Genomic DNA, 24,096 nt, shown 5'->3' on the forward strand with positions numbered 1-24,096 from the left:
ATTTATTGCGATGTAGTATGAATCTGTTATTCCATATGATAGAGGAGTGTGGCGAGTAGTTATGTACATAGAGCATTTTCCAGTAAAGTAACACCTGTTTATGGAACTCTGATAGTTTAATGGGCAATTTATGAATATTGAAATCAGCTAGAAGTACAAGTTTTAGACCACCTATTTTGTTAAATACATAATTAGGAACACAATACCACAATAACTGCGAATTTTTAATCCAGGATTTCAGCCAATTAATTTTAAGGGTTCCGTTAAGACAATCAAAGTCAATTACCTTCAGACCGCCATCTTTGATTTATTTGACCATATGACTTTTCCGTAGGTAATGTGGCCTGTTTCTCCAAATAAATTTCATGTTTATTTGGTTAATGGTCTTAGTTAAGCTATTTGGGACAGCAGTGCTATAAGTTGAATAAATTAATCTTGACAAACTTTCCATTTTGGATAAGTAAATACGTCCTAAAATAGAAAGGTCTCGTTGGAGCCAAGTTAAACGATATTATAAACAACTTAGGCCCTGTCCTAACACTCGTACTTCTACCCTTGTGTGCCTGAATTGTGCGTTCCCGTTGATGGGTTCGAGTGCGTAGTGTGTCCCAAGTCTCCAGAGTCGTCCTTAGCCCCGTCCACTTTGTGCCCTCAAACCACACTTCGGCTAAGCGCGCATCGCCGGAGTATATTACCCACAATTCACTGCTGCAGTTGACGTTCTGAGCAAAAATCAATCACAACCATCAATGTAACCAACCATCAAATCAGATGAAGAACTGCGGAAACTTTAGACAGCAAGCAGACAAATATTTTACTGGTTTTCCATTAGGCCAGAACACTGAAGTTACCTTTCAAACAAACACTGGCGCGGCGAGAGTCTGGAGTATAAAGCTCCTTCGATCCTTGCACTTTCTTCTCCTCAAAACAAAGTAATTAAAAAAAAGGAACCTAACTGAAAAAAATCTCCTCAAAACAATTGCTTGTTGCAGTTTTAAAATATATATATTTTTAACAGCAAGACTGCTAAAACAGCGCCGGTTCCCGCCCTTTTTGATGTTGCAGTTACGGTGCAGGGGTGCAAGTCGATGACGTAACCCCTACTGTCCCAGTTCTCCAATTTTGCAGCTTGTAACTTGCGCACTTCAAACCCTTCGTACACTTGTACAAAGTACACACTTCATAGAGGGGGATGTAGTGTGGGAAAAGGCAGCGGTCTCGTTTTACGGCAGGGGCGCTTTTTTCAGCACAACACCAGTTGTCGGCAGTTGGAATGTCGGTAGAGAAAGGTTAATCAGCTGATTCTGAACGCTCAAATGAAACCAAAATAAAACGGATTTATTTGTCAGAAGATGTTTGTCTCGTCCTGAGATCTGTTAGATTTAGTCTGGTATGTGCTGACATGCTGTATTCAGGTACGTTTTGGTTGATAAGCCTATAAAATGCGGTGTATTGTGGTATTTATGCTAAGTCAGAGTGGTACCTGACGGTTACCCGGCCTGGTTCGCTGCTTTGTTGTTATGATTTATTATTGTTATCGATATTGCTTTATTATTCCGTGGGGTTGGATATTGGCTACGGGATGTTCTCTGGTACTCCCTCAAAGTTTTATGCTTCTGTTTTAGAGCTTTACTGTAACTCGTTTACGTGTAAAGGTATTCAATTTAACGAAACAACTAGCATTAGCACGCTAGCTGGTAGTTTCCACAGATAAGCAGGAATACACTAGCTAATACTGTTGCCTCTCTCTACTGGCGTAATAAATGAAATAGAAAATACTGGTAATTACCAATAAATAAATGATGCACATTTCTTTTGTTAAAACGTATAGCTAATTATTAAATATACACTTTGGAACACTTAAAAAGGGCAATGCCACAAAAAACCCAACCGTTGAAATGATAACCGTCTCGCTGCTAAAATGTATTTTTCGAAGCTATTTGACTTCTGTTAATATAAATAATCTTTTGTGGCAAACATGATTGCCTTTTTTGTTTGATTTTCCCATGCGAGTCATTCTGTTTTTTCCATTTGAAAATATTTGGCCAGGGATTAGTCTTAGTTGCTAAGTGTTATCCCTTCAAATTGTGGGGTATGAGACATCCTCATAGCGAGATGATTGGCTGAAGCATGTTAGACTTATATTGATTAGATACTTATATTGATTGTTTTTATTAGAGATGCACCGACCTGCTGTATTTTTATGACCACTTCTTTCCTTAAAGCTCTGCCAGCCAATACCAATTTTAGCCAGTTGTAATTTCTCTTTAAGTACAATAAAAACCAACACTCAGTATCTATGTAAATATAATTTCTACTTTCTGGCTGAATTCTTGACAATAATTTGTTAATTGTAAAATAAAACAACAGTCATTAAAAACAACAGCTTTGTCCATCTTAATTGTTTTGATATGTGTGTAGTTGTTTGATCCTTCATCCAATTTATTCATTTATTATAACCACAAAGCACCTTTAAGGAGTCTTTGTGTTATGAATTATCATTAAATATCATATAATCAGAAGAGAGAGTTGAGTCAGTGTCACACTGGTCTGTGGTAACACGTAACTTTACAATTAAAAGAACACAAAATGATTGAGTAATTGATATTTTGAATATGTCGGACATCTTATATTGGTGATTAGCATGGTTACATTACAGATTATAAACATTATTCTCTCTGTGCATTCTTGCAGAGCCAGTAGACCCAACATCTTTAAATTTGGCATTTGTCATGAAAAATAGAACTTACATATTTGAATTGATATGAATTGATACTTTGCTGGAGCAGGTTCAGCCATCGTGTTATCTACTGATACCAGACACCCTTCCTCCCTGCTTCACTGGCAGCCTAAATGAAGAGCCAACATGCCTCCATAGAAAATATTTTTCTTTCCAGAAGGTCCTAAAAGCATTTGTGTGTCTATGATTTCATTTTAAACGCGTCACTGATACTGAGTAACAACCTACTGTCCAAGGTGTGTTATTGTGAACGCAGCTTGTAACGCTCAAGTATGGTGCGTTTACTGATCAAAAGAAAGATCAGATTTTTGATATCTGAATGGCCGATAATGTTTATAGCAGGTGAAAATGATGATTCTCCAGCCGATTTTTAGTCATATCCCACAGCCTTTGAAAGAATAGGGGATTTTTTAGATCAATAACAACAATAAAGCTACCTTTTCTGAGACCTGCTGCGTGGTTATTACTTACTAACTAACTAATACGTTATAGTTCATTCAAGACTTTTAAATAATTCAGTCAAACATAAACTTGTTCTCTGAGGTCTACATAAAACGAGCCACAGCAAAAATGTTCTGCTATGATGGAACATAACTGTTTTTAATGTCTTTTATGTAACCTAAAAATGGCATCTCATTCATTCATAGCACTTTCCAGCATCATCACGTTTTAACAATTAATTATTTTCTCATGCCTTCTGCAGCTCGACATCATGGACAAGATTCTGGAAGGCCTGATCAGCTCAGATCACTCTGTTCCAGTGAAGAGGGCCATTGTGAAGAAGGTAGTTGAAGCAGCAGAGAACGAGGTGACTGAGGCGCAGTGTCAAGCCCTGTTTACGCTCACCACCCGCCTCATCTTGCTCGGCGACGATACTTTCCAGAAGCAGATTGGCCTGCAGGTTCTTGAGGCCTATGCACGCTACCACCGGCCAGAGTTTGAGCTCTTCTTTAGTAAAGACTTTGTGCTCAGTTTGCTCCAGCAGGGCTATGGGGAACTGGAGCACAGAGACCCAGCCATAATAGACTACATGCACTGTTGCCTGCGGCTGCTCATCAGCTGCCCCTCTGTACTGGAGACCTTCAGTGTGATCCAGGTGGAGGTTTTGAGGATGGTTTGTGAACGTCCTGAGCCGGCTCTCTGTGCCCGACTCAGCACTTTGTTGTCAGACTTTATGCAGTGCATCCCAAGGGATAAGTCAGGCGTTTTGTTCTGCCAGCAACTGGTGAGGACCATCAGCTGCTTTCAGTGCTTTGCCAGCGAAGAGCGGGAACTGAGAGAGTATGTGGGCCAGGTGACAAAGGTTAGCACACTGCTACAGAACATCTGGAAGGCTGAGCCAGCCACCCTGTTGCCCTCACTGCAGGAAGTCTTCGCTATTATCTCCTCTACAGGTAAGCCTCCTTTAACAAGAAATATTTTATAGGCTAAAATTTAGTCAGCTGGAATAGTTAGACAACTGTATGTTTGCCAGAGGGCTGCAACTAACAATTATTATGCTAATCAATTAATCTGTTGACTATTTTTTGATTAATAGTCAGATAGCAAAAGGTGCTTAATAGAGATTTCTTACAGAATTTGAACCAGGTGAAGCTAAAGCTACGCCATTGAGGAGTTCTGGATAGAGAAGGTTTTTCCATCTTAAATGCAAAATGTAGATATTGTTTGTACAGTGTTTGCTTTAAGTGAGTTGTTCTTTCAGCAGGTGGCATGTTTTAGAGTCTTTATACTCCAGTTAACGATTATTCGATTACGAAATTAGTTGACGAATATTTCAATAACTGGTTAATCACAATTCATCTAATTAATGGTTTCAGTCCTAGTTTGCCAAAATTGATAAATGAGCTAATAATCTGAAGTCTTGCAGTCGACCCTCATTGTTTTCTTTGTTCTTTGAAAGATGTTTGTCAAAAACCGGTTGTTCTATGGTTTCTATCCTCTGCATAGACATGGCTTAAAACACTCAAATTAGAATTGAGTACAAGATGAATAGTGTTGGGGTAATAATAGAGTTATTTTTGACTTACCAACTGAAACCACAGACACATTCGGACCCTTCACAGATCATACAACGAGCAATAACACATCTGAACTGATTTGTTTTTGTAGGTATGAAACACATGATGAAAAGTGTTGTTCTCTGCTGTCAGTTTTTTTTATTGTGTTTACAGCTTACACTGGCTTTGTATTTAGATGTTAAAATGTATGGAAATTTGAAACTTGAAATGAATTTAGCCAGTTCTGATTCCTCTTTAAAAGCTATAAGAAAAACAGAATTCGGTTTTAACCAAGGAGGTTATGTTTTCGTCAGCTTTGTCTATCCATCTGTTTGGAAAACGTACGTTATGAACAGATTTAGATGAAACTTTCAGACAAGGTGCGTGTTAAGACAGGAAGGATGATTAGATTTTGGTGGTTATGCGGAGCACCATCTGGATCCAGGATTGTTTGAAGGATTTTATATAATCACCAGACTAAAGACATAACGATTATGTAGCTGACATTTAAAATGGCTTCAGCATCTTGGGCCAGAGTTTAAAAGTGCTGTTAGCATTACTAAAACAGCAGGAATGTAGACCCCAACCTTAGGCGGGAGATTTCCAGAAAGCTGCCGACATTCCCAAATCCATAATGTTCCGTAAGAGGCAGGATCAAAAGCTCTGACAGATAAAGGATAGCAACTTGGCTGCGCTCATCTCAGCCCTCCTGTGGGAGAAAATCTGCCTTCAAAGTTGTCCTTGTTTTGACATGGCCACTTCTGCATTTAAAAAATGTAAAGTTTATTTCTTTATCGTATTTGTAGCGTTGTTCTTATCTCACAAGTTAAAAGGACAACATACAGTAAAGTGACTTATTTCTCAATGTTTTCCTTTCCAGACCCATCCTTTGACCCATCTATTGCACTGGCTAGTCTGGTCCAACATATACCCGTACAGATGATCACGGTGCTCATCAAGAGTCTCACCACAGACCAGAATGTCAGAGATGCAAGTATGACCAAAGCTCTCTGCAGGTAACCTAATGTCTCTATATTGTGCATCCATACCGTAAGTAAGCTGTAGATTTCTGTTTTCAGGATGAAAGCATGTTCCATCTTATTTCAGTGTGTTTTATACGATCGATGCATATGAACACCTGTTTGTTGTGTGTTTAAAGAATGATCGACTGGTTGTCTTGGCCTCTGGCCCAACATGTGGATACCTGGGTCATCGCTCTGCTGAAAGGACTGGCTGCAGTTCAGAAGTTCACTATCCTCATAGATGTCACTCTGCTGAAAATTGAACTGGTTTGTAAAACTTCACTGAGTTTTGGTTTATTATAGACTGTGCAGAGTAGAAGAGGTTGGATTGAAAAAACTATGTCACATATTTGATAAACTGTCGTATTTAATTAGGCTTTCATTTTTCCTCCTGCTTGTAAAAATAAAACTAGTTTATATTTTGCTGATTTAGTATAATTGGTTTCATAATTTAGACCTTTTATTAACTGACATTTGGTTTAAATGTGTTTAAAGGATTAACTTTGACTTGATTTTGATTTATTGAATCATTTGGATAAATGAAGTAGATGTTTTCTCGTTTATTTTAACCTGCAGGTATTCAGCCGCCTGTGGTATCCTATTGTGCGGCAGGGGGCGCTAGCCGTGCTTTCCCATATGCTGTTGAGCTTCCAGCACTCTCCCGAGGCCTTCCATTTGGTAAGGGATCCTCTGTGTCCTCGCAGCTCATTTCCATCTCATATGAACAGATTATTTGTTCCCTCATTTTGTTCTGTTCTTGCTTAAATTGCTTCAAGGCCACACAGACTTTTCCCCCCTGAACCCCAGGGCTCAGCAACCTCCTGAGTAATGATCTGCAAAGCATTGAAATGCCAAGTAGTGGCCCTTGAACCAATTTAATTAAAATGTAAAACACACAAGTACTCTCAACGATGATCAGAAAACATGACTGAACTCTCTGTGGAGTTCCTGATGTTCATCTCCTTCCTGGTTGACCACACTGCATGTCTGACAGGGACATATTAGCTGTAATGTCCAGATTTTGTTGTTTTTATTTCCTATTTTCCAGTTTTTGTTCTCATCTTTTTCAGGTTGTTCCACATGTAGTGCCTCTAGTTCAGTCTCTAAACACAGACGGTCTCCCCACCAGTCAAGCATTCCTGCTGCAATTCATTGAGCTTATACACTGCATGATGTATCAGTACTCTGGCTTCCCCGACCTCTATGACCACATATTGGAAGCCATAAAGGTAAAGGACTGATGTGTAGATTGCTATTTTCTGAATTCATTCAAATCAGCAAAGACTGCTCTCTTCAGACACATCTGCTTGATTTCCATATTCTCTTTCCAGGATCTTCCAAAACCTTCAGAAGAAAAGATCAAGTTGGTGTTAAATCAAAGTGCCTGGACATCCCAGTCTAATTCATTTGCTTCTGGTTTATTGAGGCCAGCTGGGAAGTCTGAGACTGGAAGGACAGGCCTGATCAACCTGGGGAACACCTGCTACATGAACAGCATCATCCAGACCCTGTTCATGGCAACAGAGTGAGTCGCTCATTCATACCGACACACACAGGATCAATGTTACAGCTGTAAATCTGAAGAATTAACCATGAGTGTCTGTTCTCAGTTTCAGGAGGCATGTTTTATCATTGCATCTAAATGGCTCCAACACGCTTATGAAGAAGCTTCAGCTCCTTTTTGCCTTCCTGGCACACACACAGGTCTGTTATGTCATAACTTATGGGATATGGAGAACATTGTTGCAGCTGCTTGATGTTGGTGGTTTACAACATGAGGCATGCATGTTTGTTGCTTTGTCCTACAGAGGGCAGCATACGCTCCCAGAAACTTCCTGGAAGCATCTCGTCCTCCCTGGTTTAATATGGGCTCCCAGCAGGACTGTTCAGAGTATCTCAGATTTCTTTTAGAAAGGTAAAATGAATCTCCAACACTCTTCTTCATATTTAGCTTTTCCTGTGGTTTTAGTTTTGCTTGATATGCAGAAATATACAATGTCTTCATGCACCTTGAACTCTTCCCCATTTTGACACATTACAACCTTAAACTTTAAGATTTTTTGTGATAGACCAAGAAAAAGTATCACATAACAAAGGTAAACTGAAAGTTATGGTTTTTAGAAGTGTTCGCAAATATTTCCAAGTTTTGTCACTGGATCTCATTTGGATTTAGGTTTGGACTTTAAATTCAGTTTATTTATATAGTACTGATTTCCTGTCCCAGCTGAAGAACAGCATCCCCACAGCATGATGGTGTCAACACCCTGTTTCGTTGCGGTAATGGTGTGTGCATTGTTAGTTGTCCATTAAACACAGCGTTTTGCATGTGGACTAAACGTTGAGCGAGATTTCTTATGGTTTTCTTCAAACACTGGTTTTGTTCTTGGCATGCTAAAGGCCAGATTTATGGAGTGCAGAACTAGTAGTTATACTCGGGACAGATTATCCTACCTGAGCCGTGGATCCCTGCAGCTCCTCCAGAGTTGGGCCTTTTGACTGCTTCTCTGATTACTGCTCTCCTTGTGTGGCCTCTCTGGTTAGGTGGATGACCATGTCTTTGTAGGTTCGGAGATGTGTTTCATTCTTACTGTTTTCAGTTGATGGGTTAGCCAGTCCTCCTTGAGATGTTCAAAGTTTATGGTTTAGTTTTATACCCTACCCCTGCTTTGAACTTCTCCACAATCTTATCACTGACCTTAGTGCTTTGTTTGGATCATGATGCTGTTTGTTCACAAATGTTCTCTAATAAACGTCTTGGGTCAACATTCTTCATACTGAGATTAAATAACTCACACAGATGGACACAGTGGTATCAGAGTAAGATAGATAAATACAAATCCACATCATAAGTTCATATTATCTAAACATTTTGAAAACCATGTGTGGGTTTCCTTTTACTTTTTTAGGCCTTGGGAGCTAATCTCTTTCTTTTCTATATTTTCCTTCTAGACCAAATTATCAGGCGGTTTTCTGATGTGTCTTAACATTTCCGTATGTCCTGATAGAATTTAGTTCTGCTGTTCTTTTTGGCCAACTAAATGTTTAATGTTGTACTCTTTAAAAAACTGTTTTAGTAGTATCAAACTGTGTCTCTGTGACAACTACTTGCAGGTTAACTCTTATAGGACTGAAACCCTTATTATTGCCCCAGAGAACCGAAAAACTGAAATCAAGCTTTACCTTGGTGTGCTGCATCCTGCGTAAAAACCCCATGCCATGTCTAGTTGTAATGGCTTGCTTTGGCGACTCCTGAATAAGGGAGCTGCCGAAAAGGACTTGGTTACTGTTAGCCTCTTCTCTCCAACCAAACCTCAGGAACCAGAGGGGATAAATCCTTTAGGGCTGTGGCCCTCAGCTTGTGAAATGCGTTTCCTCCATCTTTGTTTTGTCTTGATTCTGTTGATTCTTTTACTATATAAATAAAGTTTACTTACATACATACTTTTTTATATATAATTATTCACTTCTCTGGTTGGTCTATCACATACAATCCCAATAAAATACATTGAAGTTTGTTGTAGTAACATGACAACGTGGGAAAAGGTCAAGAGGTATGAATGCTTTTACAAGTCACTGTATGCTGTGAAATTATTGATAATCTCAAAAGGAATTGAACTGTTCAGTGTGTCTTTAGAGTGTTTAAAAATTCCTAAGAGCTGAAATGTACTCTATCACTGTCAAGTCCCAACATGTGTTCTGTTCTAATGCCAAGCGTGCCTTTGTCCTGGTATTTTTAAGGTTAAGCGAAGAGGAGAAAACACTTCATGTCCTGCAATCAGCCAAGCCAAACGTTGCCCCCCTGGTTGATGCCATTAGGACCGGCCCAACAAGTCCAACGTCTTCCGAGGACCACAAGGACTCTCGTTTGGTTGAAGCAGAGAGTCAATGTGCAAACGATGGAAGGACTTTGATAGAACGGATGTTTGGTGGAAAGCTGATCACAGGCATTCGCTGTATGCAGTGTAACTGCATCTCTGAGAAAGAAGAGCCTTTTACAGACTTATCTTTGGCCTTTTGTCCATCTGCTTCCTCTCAGGGCAGTCCTAAAGCAGACAGACCTTCAGAGGAGGCCAGGGTGCTCTGTCAGGGAAGTGTCAATGGTGGCAGCGAAGCTCCTGAATCAGGCTTGGGCAGCAGTCTAGCTACTAATATTCAATATGAGCCAGTAACAAATGAGCCGCCGCTGTCTGTACCTGACCTGGTGAACTATTTTCTGGCTCCTGAGATCCTCGATGAAGACAATGCTTACTTTTGTGAGAAGTGCATTTCCCTCCAACGAGCTGAGAGGACCATGAAAGTGGTTTCTGCACCCGAGTACCTCATTCTCACATTGCTCCGATTCTCTTACGATGCCAAAAGCCATATCCGTAAGAAGATTCTAGATAATGTTGTCATCCCACCAGCTCTGAGACTTCCTGTTCATGCCTCTTCACTTCCTGTACAGTGGTCCTCTGCAACTTCATCACCTTTGCAAGTTGATTCTCCTGAAAGCAGCGAGAACCTGGCTAAGAAACTCAAACCATCACAAGGAGAAGAAGAAGAAGAAGAGACGAAGTTGATGATAGATGAAGCACAGAAGATGAACAGAGGAAGAGAGACTTCAGTCCAGTCAGTGCCCTATATGCTCAGTTCTGTAGTGGTTCATTCTGGTATATCATCAGAGAGCGGTCACTACTACTCTTATGGCCGAAACATCAACGGAGCAGATGGGACGCAGCATCCAGCGGGCCTCTCTTCCATCAAAGAGGATTCAGTGAATAACCAGGGTGCTTGTAGCCTCTGTACATCTGAACAAGGTGACACGTTCCCTAATAGTGGCCTGGAGGCAAGGGACTGGCTCCTGTTTAATGACAGCAGAGTGACATTCACTTCCTTACAGTCGGTACAAAACATTACGAATCGGTTTCCCAAAGACACAGCTTATGTGCTCATGTACAGGAAACAGGAGCTTCCAGGATCGAATGGAAATGAGGGACAAATGGCAAATGGAATGAGACTGAGTGCTGAACCTCCCCTTCAAAAAGAGCTGCTGGATGCTATTATCAAAGACAACAAGCTGTATTTACAGGTAACTTCTAACACATACCACTCTCACATATTTCCACCGTTGTACAGTGCTTTGCAGAAGTATATAAACCATCACATTAAAGCCACTTAATTTGATGTTTTTTATAGGGATTTTGGTGTTAGATCAACCCAAAGTAGTGCATAATTGTAAAGTGGAAGGAAAGTGAAAAGTGTGTATTTGTATCCAACACCCTAGACTAAACAACAGCTTTAAACCTTTTAGGGTATGTCTCCACCAACTTTGCACATCTACACACTTGTATTTTTGTCCATGCTTCTTTACAACCACAACCTTAGCCAGATTAGATTGGGGAGCATCTGTGAAGTTGCGACACACATCCTGAACCGGATTTAGCTTTGTACTTTGACTGGATCGTTCTAACAAATGAATATGCTTAGATTTAAACCACTCCATTGTAGCTCTGGCTGCATGTTTAGGGACATGCAACCTTTGCTTCAGTCTCAAGTATTTTGCAGTCTCTAACAGGATCACCCGGTCTATAGCTCCATCCATCTTCTCATCTACTCTAGCTTCTCTGTCCCTGAAGAAACGCTTCCCCACAGCATGACCTGCCACCACGTTTCACATCTGGGATGATGTTCTCAGGGGGGGGATTTGCTTTGGTAGTTTTCTGCAACACACAGGTTTCATTTTGGTCTTATCTGACCAGAGCACCTTCTTCCACATGCTTGCCGTGCCACCCATATAGCTTGTAGCAAACTGCAAACTGGACTCGGTTTTGCCCTGTCCTGTCAACAGATTCTCCCTCCTGAGCGTTGAATCTCTCCAGCTCCTCCAGAGCTACCATGTGCCTCTTGTCTGCTTCTCTAAGTAAGACTCTTCTTGCCCAGCCTATCAGTTTGGAGAGCCATGTTTTGCTCGGTTTGCAGTTATTCCGCACTCTTTGTATTTTAAGATGATGAACCGAGCAGAGCTCTCTGAGATGTTCACAGGTTGGGATATTGTTTTACAACCTAACCTTGCTTTGTTCTTTGGTCTTCATGTCCTCCAACAAACCTCTGACATCTTCACAAAACAGCTGCATTTATGCTGAAATGAAACGTCACTCAGTAGGGGTGTATTTATTAATTAGGTGTTTTTTGGAAGCATTTGGTTGCATCAGATTTTGTTTATGGGGTTTAGAGTAAAAGAGGTATGAATGTGAATCCATGGGACACCTGTCAGATTTTTATTTGTTTAAAAAATTAAATACATGTCATTTATCATCCCGCTATGCCCTGCTTTACGCGGTAAGGTAAGAAAAGGGTGTTGAATACTTTTCCAAGAAACTGTAAGTGTGAAGTGACTTGTAATTGTGTTTAGCACTGGTTTAGAAGATTGTGGGCATGTATTTGGAACAACAGCTTACTTTTCATTTTCAACACACAATCGACCTAAAACATCATTTCCACTTCTCTTCCCAAGTAAGATTTTATGATTAAAGTGGAGGATTAATCCAGGTGGAACGTAGCAAGCAGAAACTGAGCCACAGACTGCATGAATTTATTTATGTATTCTGGTACTTTTAGAATCAAATTCAAACTTTTCTGTTCAGAGATGCGAGGTGTAATTTCACAAGTCACTGAGCTGTGGTGTGTTAAACTCTAGCTCCACTTCACTTCAGTGCATCTCCTCTAGAGGGAGCTGTAACAACGTGATGTCCTTTGGAACACCTGCGCTGTTTTTAACGAGTTTATTTATCTGTATTTCCAAGGTGCGTTTTAAATTGAATCAAACTAGATCAAATGTTTGTCTTTACCCTTTGCGATGCACAGGAACAGGAGCTCAGTGCTCGGACCCAAGCTCTGCAGGCCTCTTCTTCCTCATGCTCATTCAGGCCAAACGGTTCAGATGACAACAACCCACCAGGGAGCTGTGGCCCATCTGGAGGAGGAGGAGGAGGAGGAGGAGGAGGCTTCAACACCATTAGCAGACTGGTCTTCTGAAATGAAATAAAATGCCACGGGAGACCCACATAAACTGGGGTTGACTGATGATGTGAGAGGCCGAACAGCCATCCTGTGTACAGAGATGAAGAGCACTGATATAATTTAAGAGCACTCACACACACTGGTTATCTGGAAACCGGCTCTGATCCTTGGTTTTTTTACATCCTGTGGGTTTGATTAAATGTTTTTTTGCTTTTCATCATCTAACGTTTTATATCTTTTCTCATTCGCAAAACCATATTTTTTTTTTTTCAAAAGGCTGTATAATAATTTTTTATTGAGTTAAAATCAGCTCTTTACATTCAGTATAAAAAGACACTGACCTTTTATTCTCACTAGCATGAGTAAATTGAGTAGAATACTTTTTCTTTTGTTCAGATGTTTACCTACAGTTTTTCAGTATTTGGTTTTGGCTACAACTAACAGTTATTTTGCTATTACTATTCTTTCAATTAACTGATTAATAATTGGATAGCAAAAGGTGCTTAAATGGAGATATTTGTACATCATTTGAACCAGGTGAAGCTAAACCTGTGCCACTTCAGAAGTAATTGATAGCATATTTACAGACAAAGAATCTTTTTTATCTTAAATGCAAAATGTATATGTTTATTGTACAGTTTTGGCTTAAGAATTGCTCTGAGTGGGTTGTTCTATCAGGAGATAGCTTGTTTGGGAGTCTGTATACTCCAGTTCGCAATTATATAATTACTGAATTGGTTGACAATTATTTCAATAATTGATTAATCAGGATTAATCTGATTAATTGTTTCAGCCCATGGTTGAATTGCTTTTTTTAGACTGTATAACTTGGGTCAAATATTTTGTTTGCCCTTCTTCAAGCTCGCTGGAATTTTGGCCCATTCTTCTTCACAAAAGTCCTGTAACTGAGTCAGTTTGGTAAATCACACGAAACGGTTCCTGTTTTAGGCTGAGTTTGTTTTTAGGTTGCTCTGCTCCAACCCGTGTTTCCAGCTCTGACATATTTTTTATTGGACTAAGATCAGAGCTTGGTGATGGCAGCTCCCAATCATTGAGCCTTTGTCCTTAAGCCACTTTGTGACTAATTAGACCCATTTGCCTCCAAGCTTTAACTTCCTGGCACCAGTCCCTCCTGCAGCAAAACACCCACAGAACATGATGCTGCCACCACTGTGCTTTACATTTGACATGGTATTTTCATGCGTTCCTGCTGTTTTCCTCCCAAGTGTCATGATGGTCATTATGGTCAACACTTTTCTGGGTTTCTGGGTTTTTAGTTTCATCACACTACAGGATGTGTTTTCCAAATTTCATGTCCTTGTCCCTGAGTCCATTTGTAGACTTTATTCTGGCTTTTTATTTTATTTTAGAGTAACGGCTTCTTCTGCTCTGAATGGCTGTCCAGTCCATGTCAGTACAGGACTCATTTCACTGAGGGGGAAGACACTGTCTTACCAGCTTCAGGCAGCATCTTCACAAGGTCTTTTGCTTTTGTTCTGGGGCTGATTGCACATATTGTACCAAAACAGTTTCATCTTTGGGAAACAGGCTCCATCTCCATCCTGAACAATGATACCTGGAGATTACCGTGGTTTTATTAATTGTTTCTAAAAGTTTGAACAGAGGAACATGGCACCTACAGGCATCTCGAAATGTTACCCAATAATGAACCAGACTTATGGAGGACCACAATTCTATTTAAAGGCATAATAATCTTAATGGCTGTAAAGTTCTGATTTTGAAGAAAATAATAAAATTCCATACAAATGTATTCATTTTGTTAATGCTAACAGATATATTGTTTCGCCTGATTTAATGTTAGTGAGATAAAAGGTTATGAGTCTTTTTATACAGTCTTTGTAAATGACCTGTTGGAACCATATATCCTCCATGAATTGTAGAAATATAGCTAAATTACCTGTATAGTTCAAATTTAAAAGGTTTTTTTAAAGCACATTTTTTTCTTTTAAATAAGTAAACTCTGTTTTGTTTGGAGTGCCTGATTGGCTGATCAGAGTGTTTCTCATATTTCTTCACACTCACAACCATGATCAATCATGTTTGTGCAGTTCAAACTATAGATAAAAGATCTGATCTGTAAGGAAGTGTTTTTATTATCCTGTATTTCTGAACACAGTCTTGAGATTTTGCTTACTTTGATTTGAATACAGTTTTTGATCAGAAGCTGTAAACCTTTTCTCAGAATGGACATTTTTTCAGAAAATGTTAATCTCTTCAGTGTGTGCTGTTTGTTGTTTTAAAGGTTTAATCAATAAAAAATGCATATATGAATGAATCCAGCATATCTGTATCATTTTGGGTTATGTACCTGTAAATCATTTGGAAGAGTAGATCATATTAATTAACAGAGGAAACCCAGACATCCCTCAACCCCCATTGACACTCCTACTCATTCTCAGGGATCTCAAGGACTTCCCAGACCAGAAGGGATATACAGTCCCCCCAGGGGGTTCTGGGTGTGTCCTGGACACTCCTGCCAGTGGGACATGCCTGGAAACCCTCCAGAGGTCATCACACAGTAGACATCCTGATCAGTTTGTTCTCTTTTTAATAATATGGCATGAAGGTTACACACCCTCCCTTCCTATATAAACAGAACAAGTCCCAGGTTTAGATTATGGTCGAGTCATAATACCGCTCTTCACTCCCTCTTCATGAAGGCAAACATTTTCTTGGCAGGAAATGTGGTACTTCTGAAATTTACACCTGCATAAAGATTTCTCTCTAATCCTTTTTTCCCTTTTATCCCAACCAAGACTCAGCTGCTTTAACAGTAGAAAAACCTTCCCTCAGAATGATACTTCCTCCTGTGTGCTTTACAACACAGATGGGCCATGGGAAAAGGCGTGGTGTCCCAATTTCCTCCACAAACATTGCAGGAGAAGGTGATTACTGAGATTTAATGTGTTTGCTTCTCATTGGCATTTTTATTTTTAATGTGTTGGTTTTTTTTCCCTCTTGGCCCTTATTCGATTGGCAAATGTTTGTTCTGTGTCCCAAACTTTTCCAGTATGAAAGAATGGACTTGCCTTTAAACAATTAATGTCAGCTCTTAGTCCTAGCTTGCAGGTCAACCTGAGGGTTTTATAATGTCTTAATTTTAGGATGAGTCTACCACATGGAACAGAAACATTTTTAATCATGTTGACAAGATGAAAAAACAGAACTGTGCTTTTTACCATTTGTTAAAACAAGCTGCTGGATCCTCCGTTTTTTTTGCTTTGACTGCAAAAACTGTTTTGCACAAATGGAAGTGGGTAAAGACAAACTGGGGACTGAAAAGGGAACTGGGAAATCACACGCACTATCGCCTTTTGCCATGCACAGAAAAATAAAATCAGCAGCTTTTACATACAGTGAGAAGAACAAGTATTTGATACACTTCTGATTCTGCAGGTTTTCCTACTTGCAAAGCTCTTCAGCTGTGAGTGACGGACTCATTACCTGTATTAACTACACCTGTTTGAGCTCGTTATCTATATAAAAGACACCTGTCCACACAATCAAACAAACTCCAGCCTCTCCACCATGACCAAGACCAGAGAGCTGTGTGAGAACATCAGGGATAAAATAGTAGACCTGCTCAAGGCTGGGATGATCTACAGGAAAATAGCCAAGCAGTTTGATGAGAAGGCAACAGCTGTTGGCGCAATTATAAGAAAATGGAAGAAGTTCAAGATGATGGTCGATCATCCTCGGTCTGGGGCTCTATGCAAGATCTCACCTCGTGGGGCATCAATGATCATGAGGAAGGTGAGGGATAACCCTAGAACTACACAGCAGGTCTTAGTCAATGACCTGAAGAGACCTGGGACCACAGTCTCAAACAAGACCATTAGTAACACTTTACGCTGCCATGGGTGAAAATCCCGCAGAGCACGCAAGGTCCCCCTGCTCAAGCCAGTGCGTGTCCAGGCCCGTCTGAAGTTTGCCAATGACCATCTGGATGATCCAGAGGAGGAATGGGAGAAGGTCATGTGGTCTGATGAGACAAAAATAGAGTTTTTTGGTCTAAACTCCACTTGCCTTGTTGGGAGGAGAAAGAATGATGAGTACAACCCCAAGAACACCATCCCTACCATGAAGCACGGAGGTGGAAACATCCTTCTTTGGTGATGCTTTTCTGCAAAGGAGACAGGACGACTGCAGCGTATTGAAGCGAGGATGGATGGGGCCATGTATCTGGAGATCTTAGCCAACAACCTCCTTCCCTCAGTAAGGGCTTTGAAGACGGGTCGTGGCTGGGTCTTCCAGCATGACAACCACCCGAAGCACACAGCCAGGACAACGAAGGAGTGGCTTTGATGTATCAAATACTTATGTCATGCAATAAAATGATAATTACCTAAAAATCACACAATGTGATTTTCTGGATTTTTGTTTTAGATTCCGACACTCATAGTTGAAGAATGTCTATGATAAAAATTAAAGACTTCTACATGCTTTGCAAGTGGGAAAACCTGCAAAAGCATATCAAATACTTGTTCTCCCCACTGCCACAGTTCCCAGAACAAATAAAAAAACGTACTTAAGTGAGTACTTCTTTATTTCTGCGGTCAGTTTTCTTAACTTGTTCAATGGTTTGCATTGCTTCTGTCTTTTTCACACTCTGTGGCTGATTTAAGTATCTGCAGGCAGTAGCACTGTTATGGCCCTCTAGTTTTTCTATGTATTTCTGTTTTTGTTTGTGATAATGTTATTTCAATTTATTGCTCAGCTTTATATAACTCAGATTTTTCATCTAAGCAGTCATTTTCCTTTTGTTTGCTTGGCCAGTTTTACTCTGCATATTGTGAATTTGGAGTTAGTCTTGGTTTTTGTTGCCCTACATGCTTTATAGTTTTTATTATTCTTTGTTTGATGTTTTGAAACTTTTTCATTTTTTATTTTTTTAGATTTAACTTAAATACCATATGTTAACAACCCCCCTGTAATCACCCAGGGAACCAACAATTTGACTTTTGTCCAGAAGGTTAATAAAAAGCTGCTAACCATTCATTCTTTTTGTATTCACATTTGTGGATGATGTGAGTAAAGTACAGCCACAATGAAGCTTTCAAAATGAATATAGTAAACTCCTTGCCTGGCAACATTTCTTTTCTTGATGAAACGTTGCATTTTGAGGTTGCACATTATAGGTGGTGAATGCTCTACATTCCAAATGGAGAGCAGTATATTTGGCTTTAAGAAAACTGATACATTTCAAAGCAAGACTGTATTATTATTAAAACCAGATGTTTACATACACTGAAAAAGAGATGCACAATTTTTCTCACTGTCTGACCGTAGATCAGACTAAACTTTTCATGTTTAAGGTCAATTAGGATTCTTTTTTTTTTCTTTTTCCTAAATGCCAGAACTATGTGTGCAAGAGAATGTTTATTAGTTTCTTTAAAGTCATATGTTTACATGCCCTATGATTACTATGCCTTTGGATAATTTGGAAAAGCACAGGTGATTATGTCATTGTTTTGTAAGCTCCTGACAGATTCATTTACAACATTTGAGTTATTAGGAGCATGCCTCAGGCACACTGTGCCCTTATGTGACATAATGGAAAAATCTAAAGAAATCAGACATCAGGAAAACAACTTAGACCTCCATAAGTCTGGTTCATATTTGGGTAAATTTTCCAGATGGCTAAAGTTGCCATGTTTATCTTGTACTCGTACTCGTCGTCTTCCGCTTATCCGGGACCGGGTCGCGGGGGCAGCAGACTCAGCAGAGACGCCCGGACGTCCCTCTCTCCAGACACCTCCTCCAGCTCCTCCAGGGGGAGCCCAAGGCGTTCCCAGGTCAGCCAAGAGACATAGTCCCTCCAGCGTGTCCTGGACCGTCCTCTGGGCCTCCTCCCGGTGGGACGTGCCTGGAACACCTCCCGAGGAAGGCGTCCAGGAGGCATCCGGTATAGATGCCCGAGCCCCCTCAATTGGCTCCTCTCGATGTGGAGGAGCAGAGGCTCAACTCCGAGCCCCTCCCGGATGGCCGAGCTCCTCACGCTATCTCTAAGGGAGTGCCCGGCCACCCTACGGAGGAAACTCATTTCAGCCGCTTGTATCCGGGACCTCGTTCTTTCGGTCATGACCTAAAGTTCATGGCCATAGGTGAGGGTAGGAACGTAGACCGACCGGTAAATTGAGAGCTTTGCTTTTCAGCTCAGCTCTCTCTTCACCACAACGGACCGGCACAGCGCCCCCATTACTGTGGCAGCCGCACCGATCCGTCTGTCGATCTCCCGCTCCATTCTTCCCTCACTCGTGAACAAGACCCCGAGATACTTAAACTTCTCCACCTGAGGCAGGAACTCCACTCCAACCTGAAGAGGACAAGCCACCCTTTTCCGGTCGAGTACCATGGCCTCGGACTTGGAGGAGCTGATCTTCATCCCAGCCGCTTCACACTTGGCTGCGAACCGCCACACCGCATGCTGTAGGTCTTGGCTAGAGGGGGCCAGCAGGACCACGTAATCCGCAAAAAGAAGAGACGAAATCCACTGGTCCCCAAACCAGACTCCCTCCGGCCCTTGGCTGCGTCTAGAAATCCTGTCCATAAAAGTTATGAACAGGACCGGTGACAAAGGGCAGCCCTCCCGGAGTCCAACATGCACCGTGAACAGGTCCGACTTAGTGCCGGCAATGCGGACCAAACTCCTGCTCCGCTCGTACAGAGACCAGATGGCCCCTAGTAAAGGGCCCCCGATTCTATACTCCTGGAGCACCCCCCACAGGGCATCACGAGGGACACAGTCGAATGCCTTCTCCAGGTCCACAAAACACATGTGAACCGGTTGGGCAAACTCCCATGAACCCTCGAGCACCCTGTAGAGGGTATAGAGCTGGTCCAGTGTTCCACGGCCGGGACAAAAACCACACTGCTCCTCCTGAAGCTGAGGTTCGACTATCGGCCAGACTCTCCTCTCCAATACCCTGGCGTAGGCCTTACCAGGGAGGCTGAGGAGTGTGATCCCCCTGTAGTTGGAACACACCCTCCGGTCCCCCACCACCCCAGTCTGCCAGTCCAGAGGCACTGTCCCCGACCGCCACGCAATGTTGAAGAGGCGTGTCAACCATGACAGCCCTACAACATCCAGAGACTTGAGGTACTCAGGGCGGATCTCATCCACCCCCGAAGCCTTGCCACCGTGGAGCTTTTTAACTACCTCGGTGACTTCAGCCTGGGTGATGAAAGAGTCCAACCCCAAGTCCCCAGCCTCTGTTTCCACCACGGAATGCGTGATGGCAGGATTGAGGAGATCCTCGGAGTACTCCTTCCACCGCCCGATAATGTCCTCAGTCGAGGTCAGCAGTCTCCCACCCCCACTATAAACAGTGTTGGGCGAAGCACTGCTTCCCCCTCCTGAGGCGCCAGACGGTTTGCCAGAATCGCTTCGAGGCCAACCGGTAGTCCTTCTCCATGGCCTCACCGAACTCCTCCCAGGCCCGAGTTTTTGCCACAGCCTGGGCCGCAGCACGCTTGGCCTCACGGTACCCGTCAGCCGCCTCAGGAGTCCCACAAGCCAACCATAGCCAATAGGACTCCTTCTTCAGCTTGACATCATCCCTTACTGCCGGTGTCCACCACCGGGTTCTGAGATTGCGTCCGTGACAGGCACCGCAGACCTTACGGCCGCAGCTACGGGCAGCCGCATCGACAATAGATGCGGAGAACATGGTCCACTTGGACTCTATGTCTCCAACATCCACCGGGATCTGGTCGAAGCTCTCCCGGAGGTGGGAGTTGAATACATCCCTGGCCGAGGCCTCCGCCAGGCGTTCCCAGCAGACCCTCACTATGCGCTTTGGCCTGCAGAGTCTGTCTGGCTTTCTCCTCCTCCAGTGGATCCAACTCACCACCAGGTGGTGATCAGTGGACAGCTCAGCCCCTCTCTTCACCCGAGTGTCCAAAACATGCGGCCGAAGGTCTGATGATACGACAACAAAGTTGATCATCGACCTCCTGCCTATAGGGTGTCCTGGTGCCAAGTGCACTAATGGACACGCTTATGTTTGAACATGGTGTTCGTTATGGACAATCCGTGACTAGCACAGAAGTCCAATAACAAAACACCACTCGGATTCAGATCGGGGAGGCCATTCCTCCTGATCACGCCTCTCCAGGTGTCACTGTCGATCCCCACGTGGGCGTTGAAGTCCCCCAGCAGAATAATGGAGTCCCCGGGAGGGGCACTATCCAGCAACCCCGACAGGGACGCCAAGAAGGCCGGGTACTCTGCACTACCACTCGGCCCGTAGGCTGAAATGATAGTCAGAGACCTCTCCCCAACCCGAAGGCACAGGGATACGACCCTCTAATCCACTGGGGTAAACCCCAACACAAGACGGCTGAGCTGGGGGGCAACAAGCAAACCCACACCAGCCTGCCGCCTCTCCCCGTGGGCCACTCCAGACTAGAAGAGAGTTCAACCCCTCTCAAGGAAATGGGTTCCAGAGCCCACCCTGTGCATGGAGGCGAGCCCGACTATTTGTAGTCGATATCTCTCGACCTCCCACACAAGCTCAGGCTCCTTTCCCCCCAGCGAGGTGACATTCCACGTCCCTAGAGCCAGCCTAAGCATCCGGGGATCGGGCCGCTGAGGTCTCCACCTTCGTCCGCCACCCAATCCTCTTTGCACCAGTCCCTCACAGTTCCCCCTGCAGGTGGTGGGCCCACTGGGGGATGGCCTCGCATCTCTCGTTTGGGCTTGGCTTGGCCAGGTCCCGCGAGCAGCAACCCGGCCACCAGGCGCTCTCCGACGAGTCCCGACCCCAGGCCTGGCTCCAGGGTGGGACCCTGGCTCCGCTGTACCAGGCGACGTCACATGCCTCGATATTTTGGTCCTCATGAGGGATTCTTGAACCACTCTTTGTCTGACCCATCACCTAGAGCCTGTTTGCCATGGGAGACCCTAGGGGCATTTAGGCCCCAGACAACATAGCCTCTAGGATCATTTGAGCACTCAAACCCCTCCACCTCGTTAAGGTGGCAGTTCAAGGAGGGGCCATGTTTATCTATTGAAACAATTAGATGCAAGTATAAACAGCATAGAACTGTCAGTCAGTCATTTTCTACCACTTATTCCATAGTGGGTCACAGGGGAGCTGGTGCCCATCTCCAGCAGTCTATGGGCAAGAGGTGGGGTACACCCTGGACAGGTCACCAGTCCATCACAAGGCAACACACAAACAACCATGCACACGCTCATTCATACACCTAAGGGCAATTTAGAGTGACCAATTAACCTAACAGGCATGTCTTTGGACTGTGGGAGGAAGCCGGAGTACCCGGTGAGAACCCACGCATGCATGGGGAGAACATGCAAATTCCATGCAGAAAGACCCCTGGCTGGGAATTGAACCCAGGACCTTCTTGCTGCAAGGCAACAGTGCTACCAACTTCGCCACTGTGCAGCCCAGCATAGAACTGTGCAGCCATCATATCCTTCAGGAAGAGAAATGGGCAAATCATCCCAGAACAAAAACTAACAATCTTGTGGTAGGAGAGAGTCATCAACCACAATGACACAAGTCCTGTACGGATATGGACTGGCCAATCAGCCATTGCTCAAAAGGCATCATAAAAAACCCAGATTACAGTTTTCAAATGCACACAGGGACATTTCTGGAGACATGTCATGTGGTTTGATAAAATTTAAATTTAAAATTTTAAGCATATCTCTTGTTACATTTAGAGGAAAAATAGGGAAACTTGCAAGCCTGAGACCATCATCCCAATGGTGAAGTACAGAGGTGGCAGGATCATGTTGGTGTGGGTGTGTACTTCACAAAATACATGGAATCATGACAAAAGCACAGAAAGTAAAAATATTGAAGCAACAAAATTATGGCCAGAGCATAAAAGGTGTTTGCAATCAAGGCAGCCTAAAAACAAACTCAGCCTAAAACAGGAAACACTTTGTGTGATTTAATGTTAGACATTGAGAAACAAAGGTTGCTTATTTTTAAACAGTGCATGTAGCAGCAATCAACCAGGGATTAATTTAGATTTTTCAAAATAAAGCTAAAGATATTCTTCAAAATAAGAGATTAAATTGTATATACTGCAGAGATAGGCTCCACAGTAGCCTTCTATTAGAACTAAACCAGTAATGTAGAAAGATACTATGTCAGCTTTGCAACATTTCATCAACAGTAGATCTTGAACAGTAGATTCACAGTTTTGAGCAGATTATTGCATAACTCAATTTTTATATTAAAAACAACCTCTGTTGTGTAAATGTAAGTACTGTCTGATTCTTTCGATGTGCTTGGTCAGGTAGCCAGTCCATCACAGGTTAACACAGACACACACGACAGACCACCATGCACAAACACACTCATACCCAATGGCAATTAAGGGAAACCAATTAACCTAAAGTCATTATTTTGGCCTGTGGGAAGAATGCCGGAGTACCTGGAGAGAATCCCTTCTGTTTTTCCATGCAGAGAGAATTAGGGCAAGGATTCTGACCTTCTTGCTGTAAAACAGTGAGCCACCAAGCAGCCCTAGTATTCGTCATTCTAATGAAAACACTTGACCAAGTTTGCTTTGTTGTTTTTGATCATATGGCTCAATGTGTCCGAAATAAGGGTAAATAATAACGAATCTGCATAAAAAAAGATGATGATGTCACATTATTACAACAGCAGCTTCCAGATTCCTAATGGACCAAAGCTGGTGGATATTTGGCCTAACAACAAAACATTTATTATGTGCTGGGTGGCGCACAGCTGGTAGTAGACATGATCAATATTTCTTCATAAATTTACTAATTATTTTTTGCAGCTTTCCCAAATGTTTGTGTCGTTTCAAAAACGTTTAATATTCAGGCTTACTGCAATATTTAAAGAAGTACTGTGTCCTTCAGTGGACGTGTCTGTCGTAACAATAGCATTCCAGTAACATTCCTTGGATACCAGACTGAGGGGAAGGGACCAAGCCTTTGGCAGTGGACTGGATCACTTATAGATGAGTCAAGTAATTTTGTCTATTGCGGTTTTAGTCTGTAGCATATCTTTTAACGTTGCAGATTTTAAACAGCTATTCAGGTAAAATAATATATGATGTTGCTTTGATAATACGTAATGGTTTAAAAATGTATGTCACTACTTTGCATGTGCATTGTGCAAACAGTCCTTTGTTTTTGTTCAATGTATTGTACAAAAACGTTCATTTAAACAGAAAAGCTGCAAGTACAACAATCATTGTATTGTTCTCACTGGGCCACCGTGCTCGTTTCTTTGCGCGTCTGGATGTTGTAGTATAGACGTGCACGTTTTTGTTGGGACACCTGAGGGTGTACTAGGGAGGTGGATCCGTT

The 24,096-nt window shown here is 42.4% G+C and overlaps 1 protein-coding gene across 1 annotated transcript; it reads left to right on the forward strand.

The window, feature by feature from the left end:
• The first annotated feature begins 1,247 nt into the window (after positions 1-1,247).
• usp38 (ubiquitin specific peptidase 38) lies at positions 1,248-15,054 on the forward strand. The gene is made up of 11 exons (XM_047366643.1): positions 1,248-1,415; positions 3,444-4,134; positions 5,618-5,753; positions 5,897-6,026; positions 6,336-6,437; positions 6,830-6,988; positions 7,091-7,284; positions 7,370-7,463; positions 7,568-7,674; positions 9,498-10,827; positions 12,603-15,054. Exons 2-11 carry the CDS (start codon positions 3,453-3,455, stop codon positions 12,771-12,773), a joined length of 3,105 nt encoding a protein of 1,034 aa, XP_047222599.1. The 5' UTR covers positions 1,248-1,415; positions 3,444-3,452; the 3' UTR covers positions 12,774-15,054.
• The last annotated feature ends 9,042 nt before the right edge of the window (positions 15,055-24,096 follow it).

The sequence above is a fragment of the Girardinichthys multiradiatus genome, chromosome 5 (genome assembly GCF_021462225.1).
Source record: "Girardinichthys multiradiatus isolate DD_20200921_A chromosome 5, DD_fGirMul_XY1, whole genome shotgun sequence".
Classification (NCBI taxonomy): domain Eukaryota; kingdom Metazoa; phylum Chordata; class Actinopteri; order Cyprinodontiformes; family Goodeidae; genus Girardinichthys; species Girardinichthys multiradiatus.

What these genes read in the sequence shown, in the direction of transcription:
- usp38 (XM_047366643.1), top strand. Translation starts at nt 3,453, where the DNA reads ATGGACAAGATTCTGGAAGGCCTGATCAGCTCAGATCACTCTGTTCCA. An exon ending in CTCTGCTGAAAATTGAACTG is followed by an intron (nt 6,027 to 6,335) that starts GTTTGTAAAACT and finishes TTTAACCTGCAG; the next exon opens with GTATTCAGCCGCCTGTGGTA. An exon ending in ACATATTGGAAGCCATAAAG is followed by an intron (nt 6,989 to 7,090) that starts GTAAAGGACTGA and finishes TTCTCTTTCCAG; the next exon opens with GATCTTCCAAAACCTTCAGA.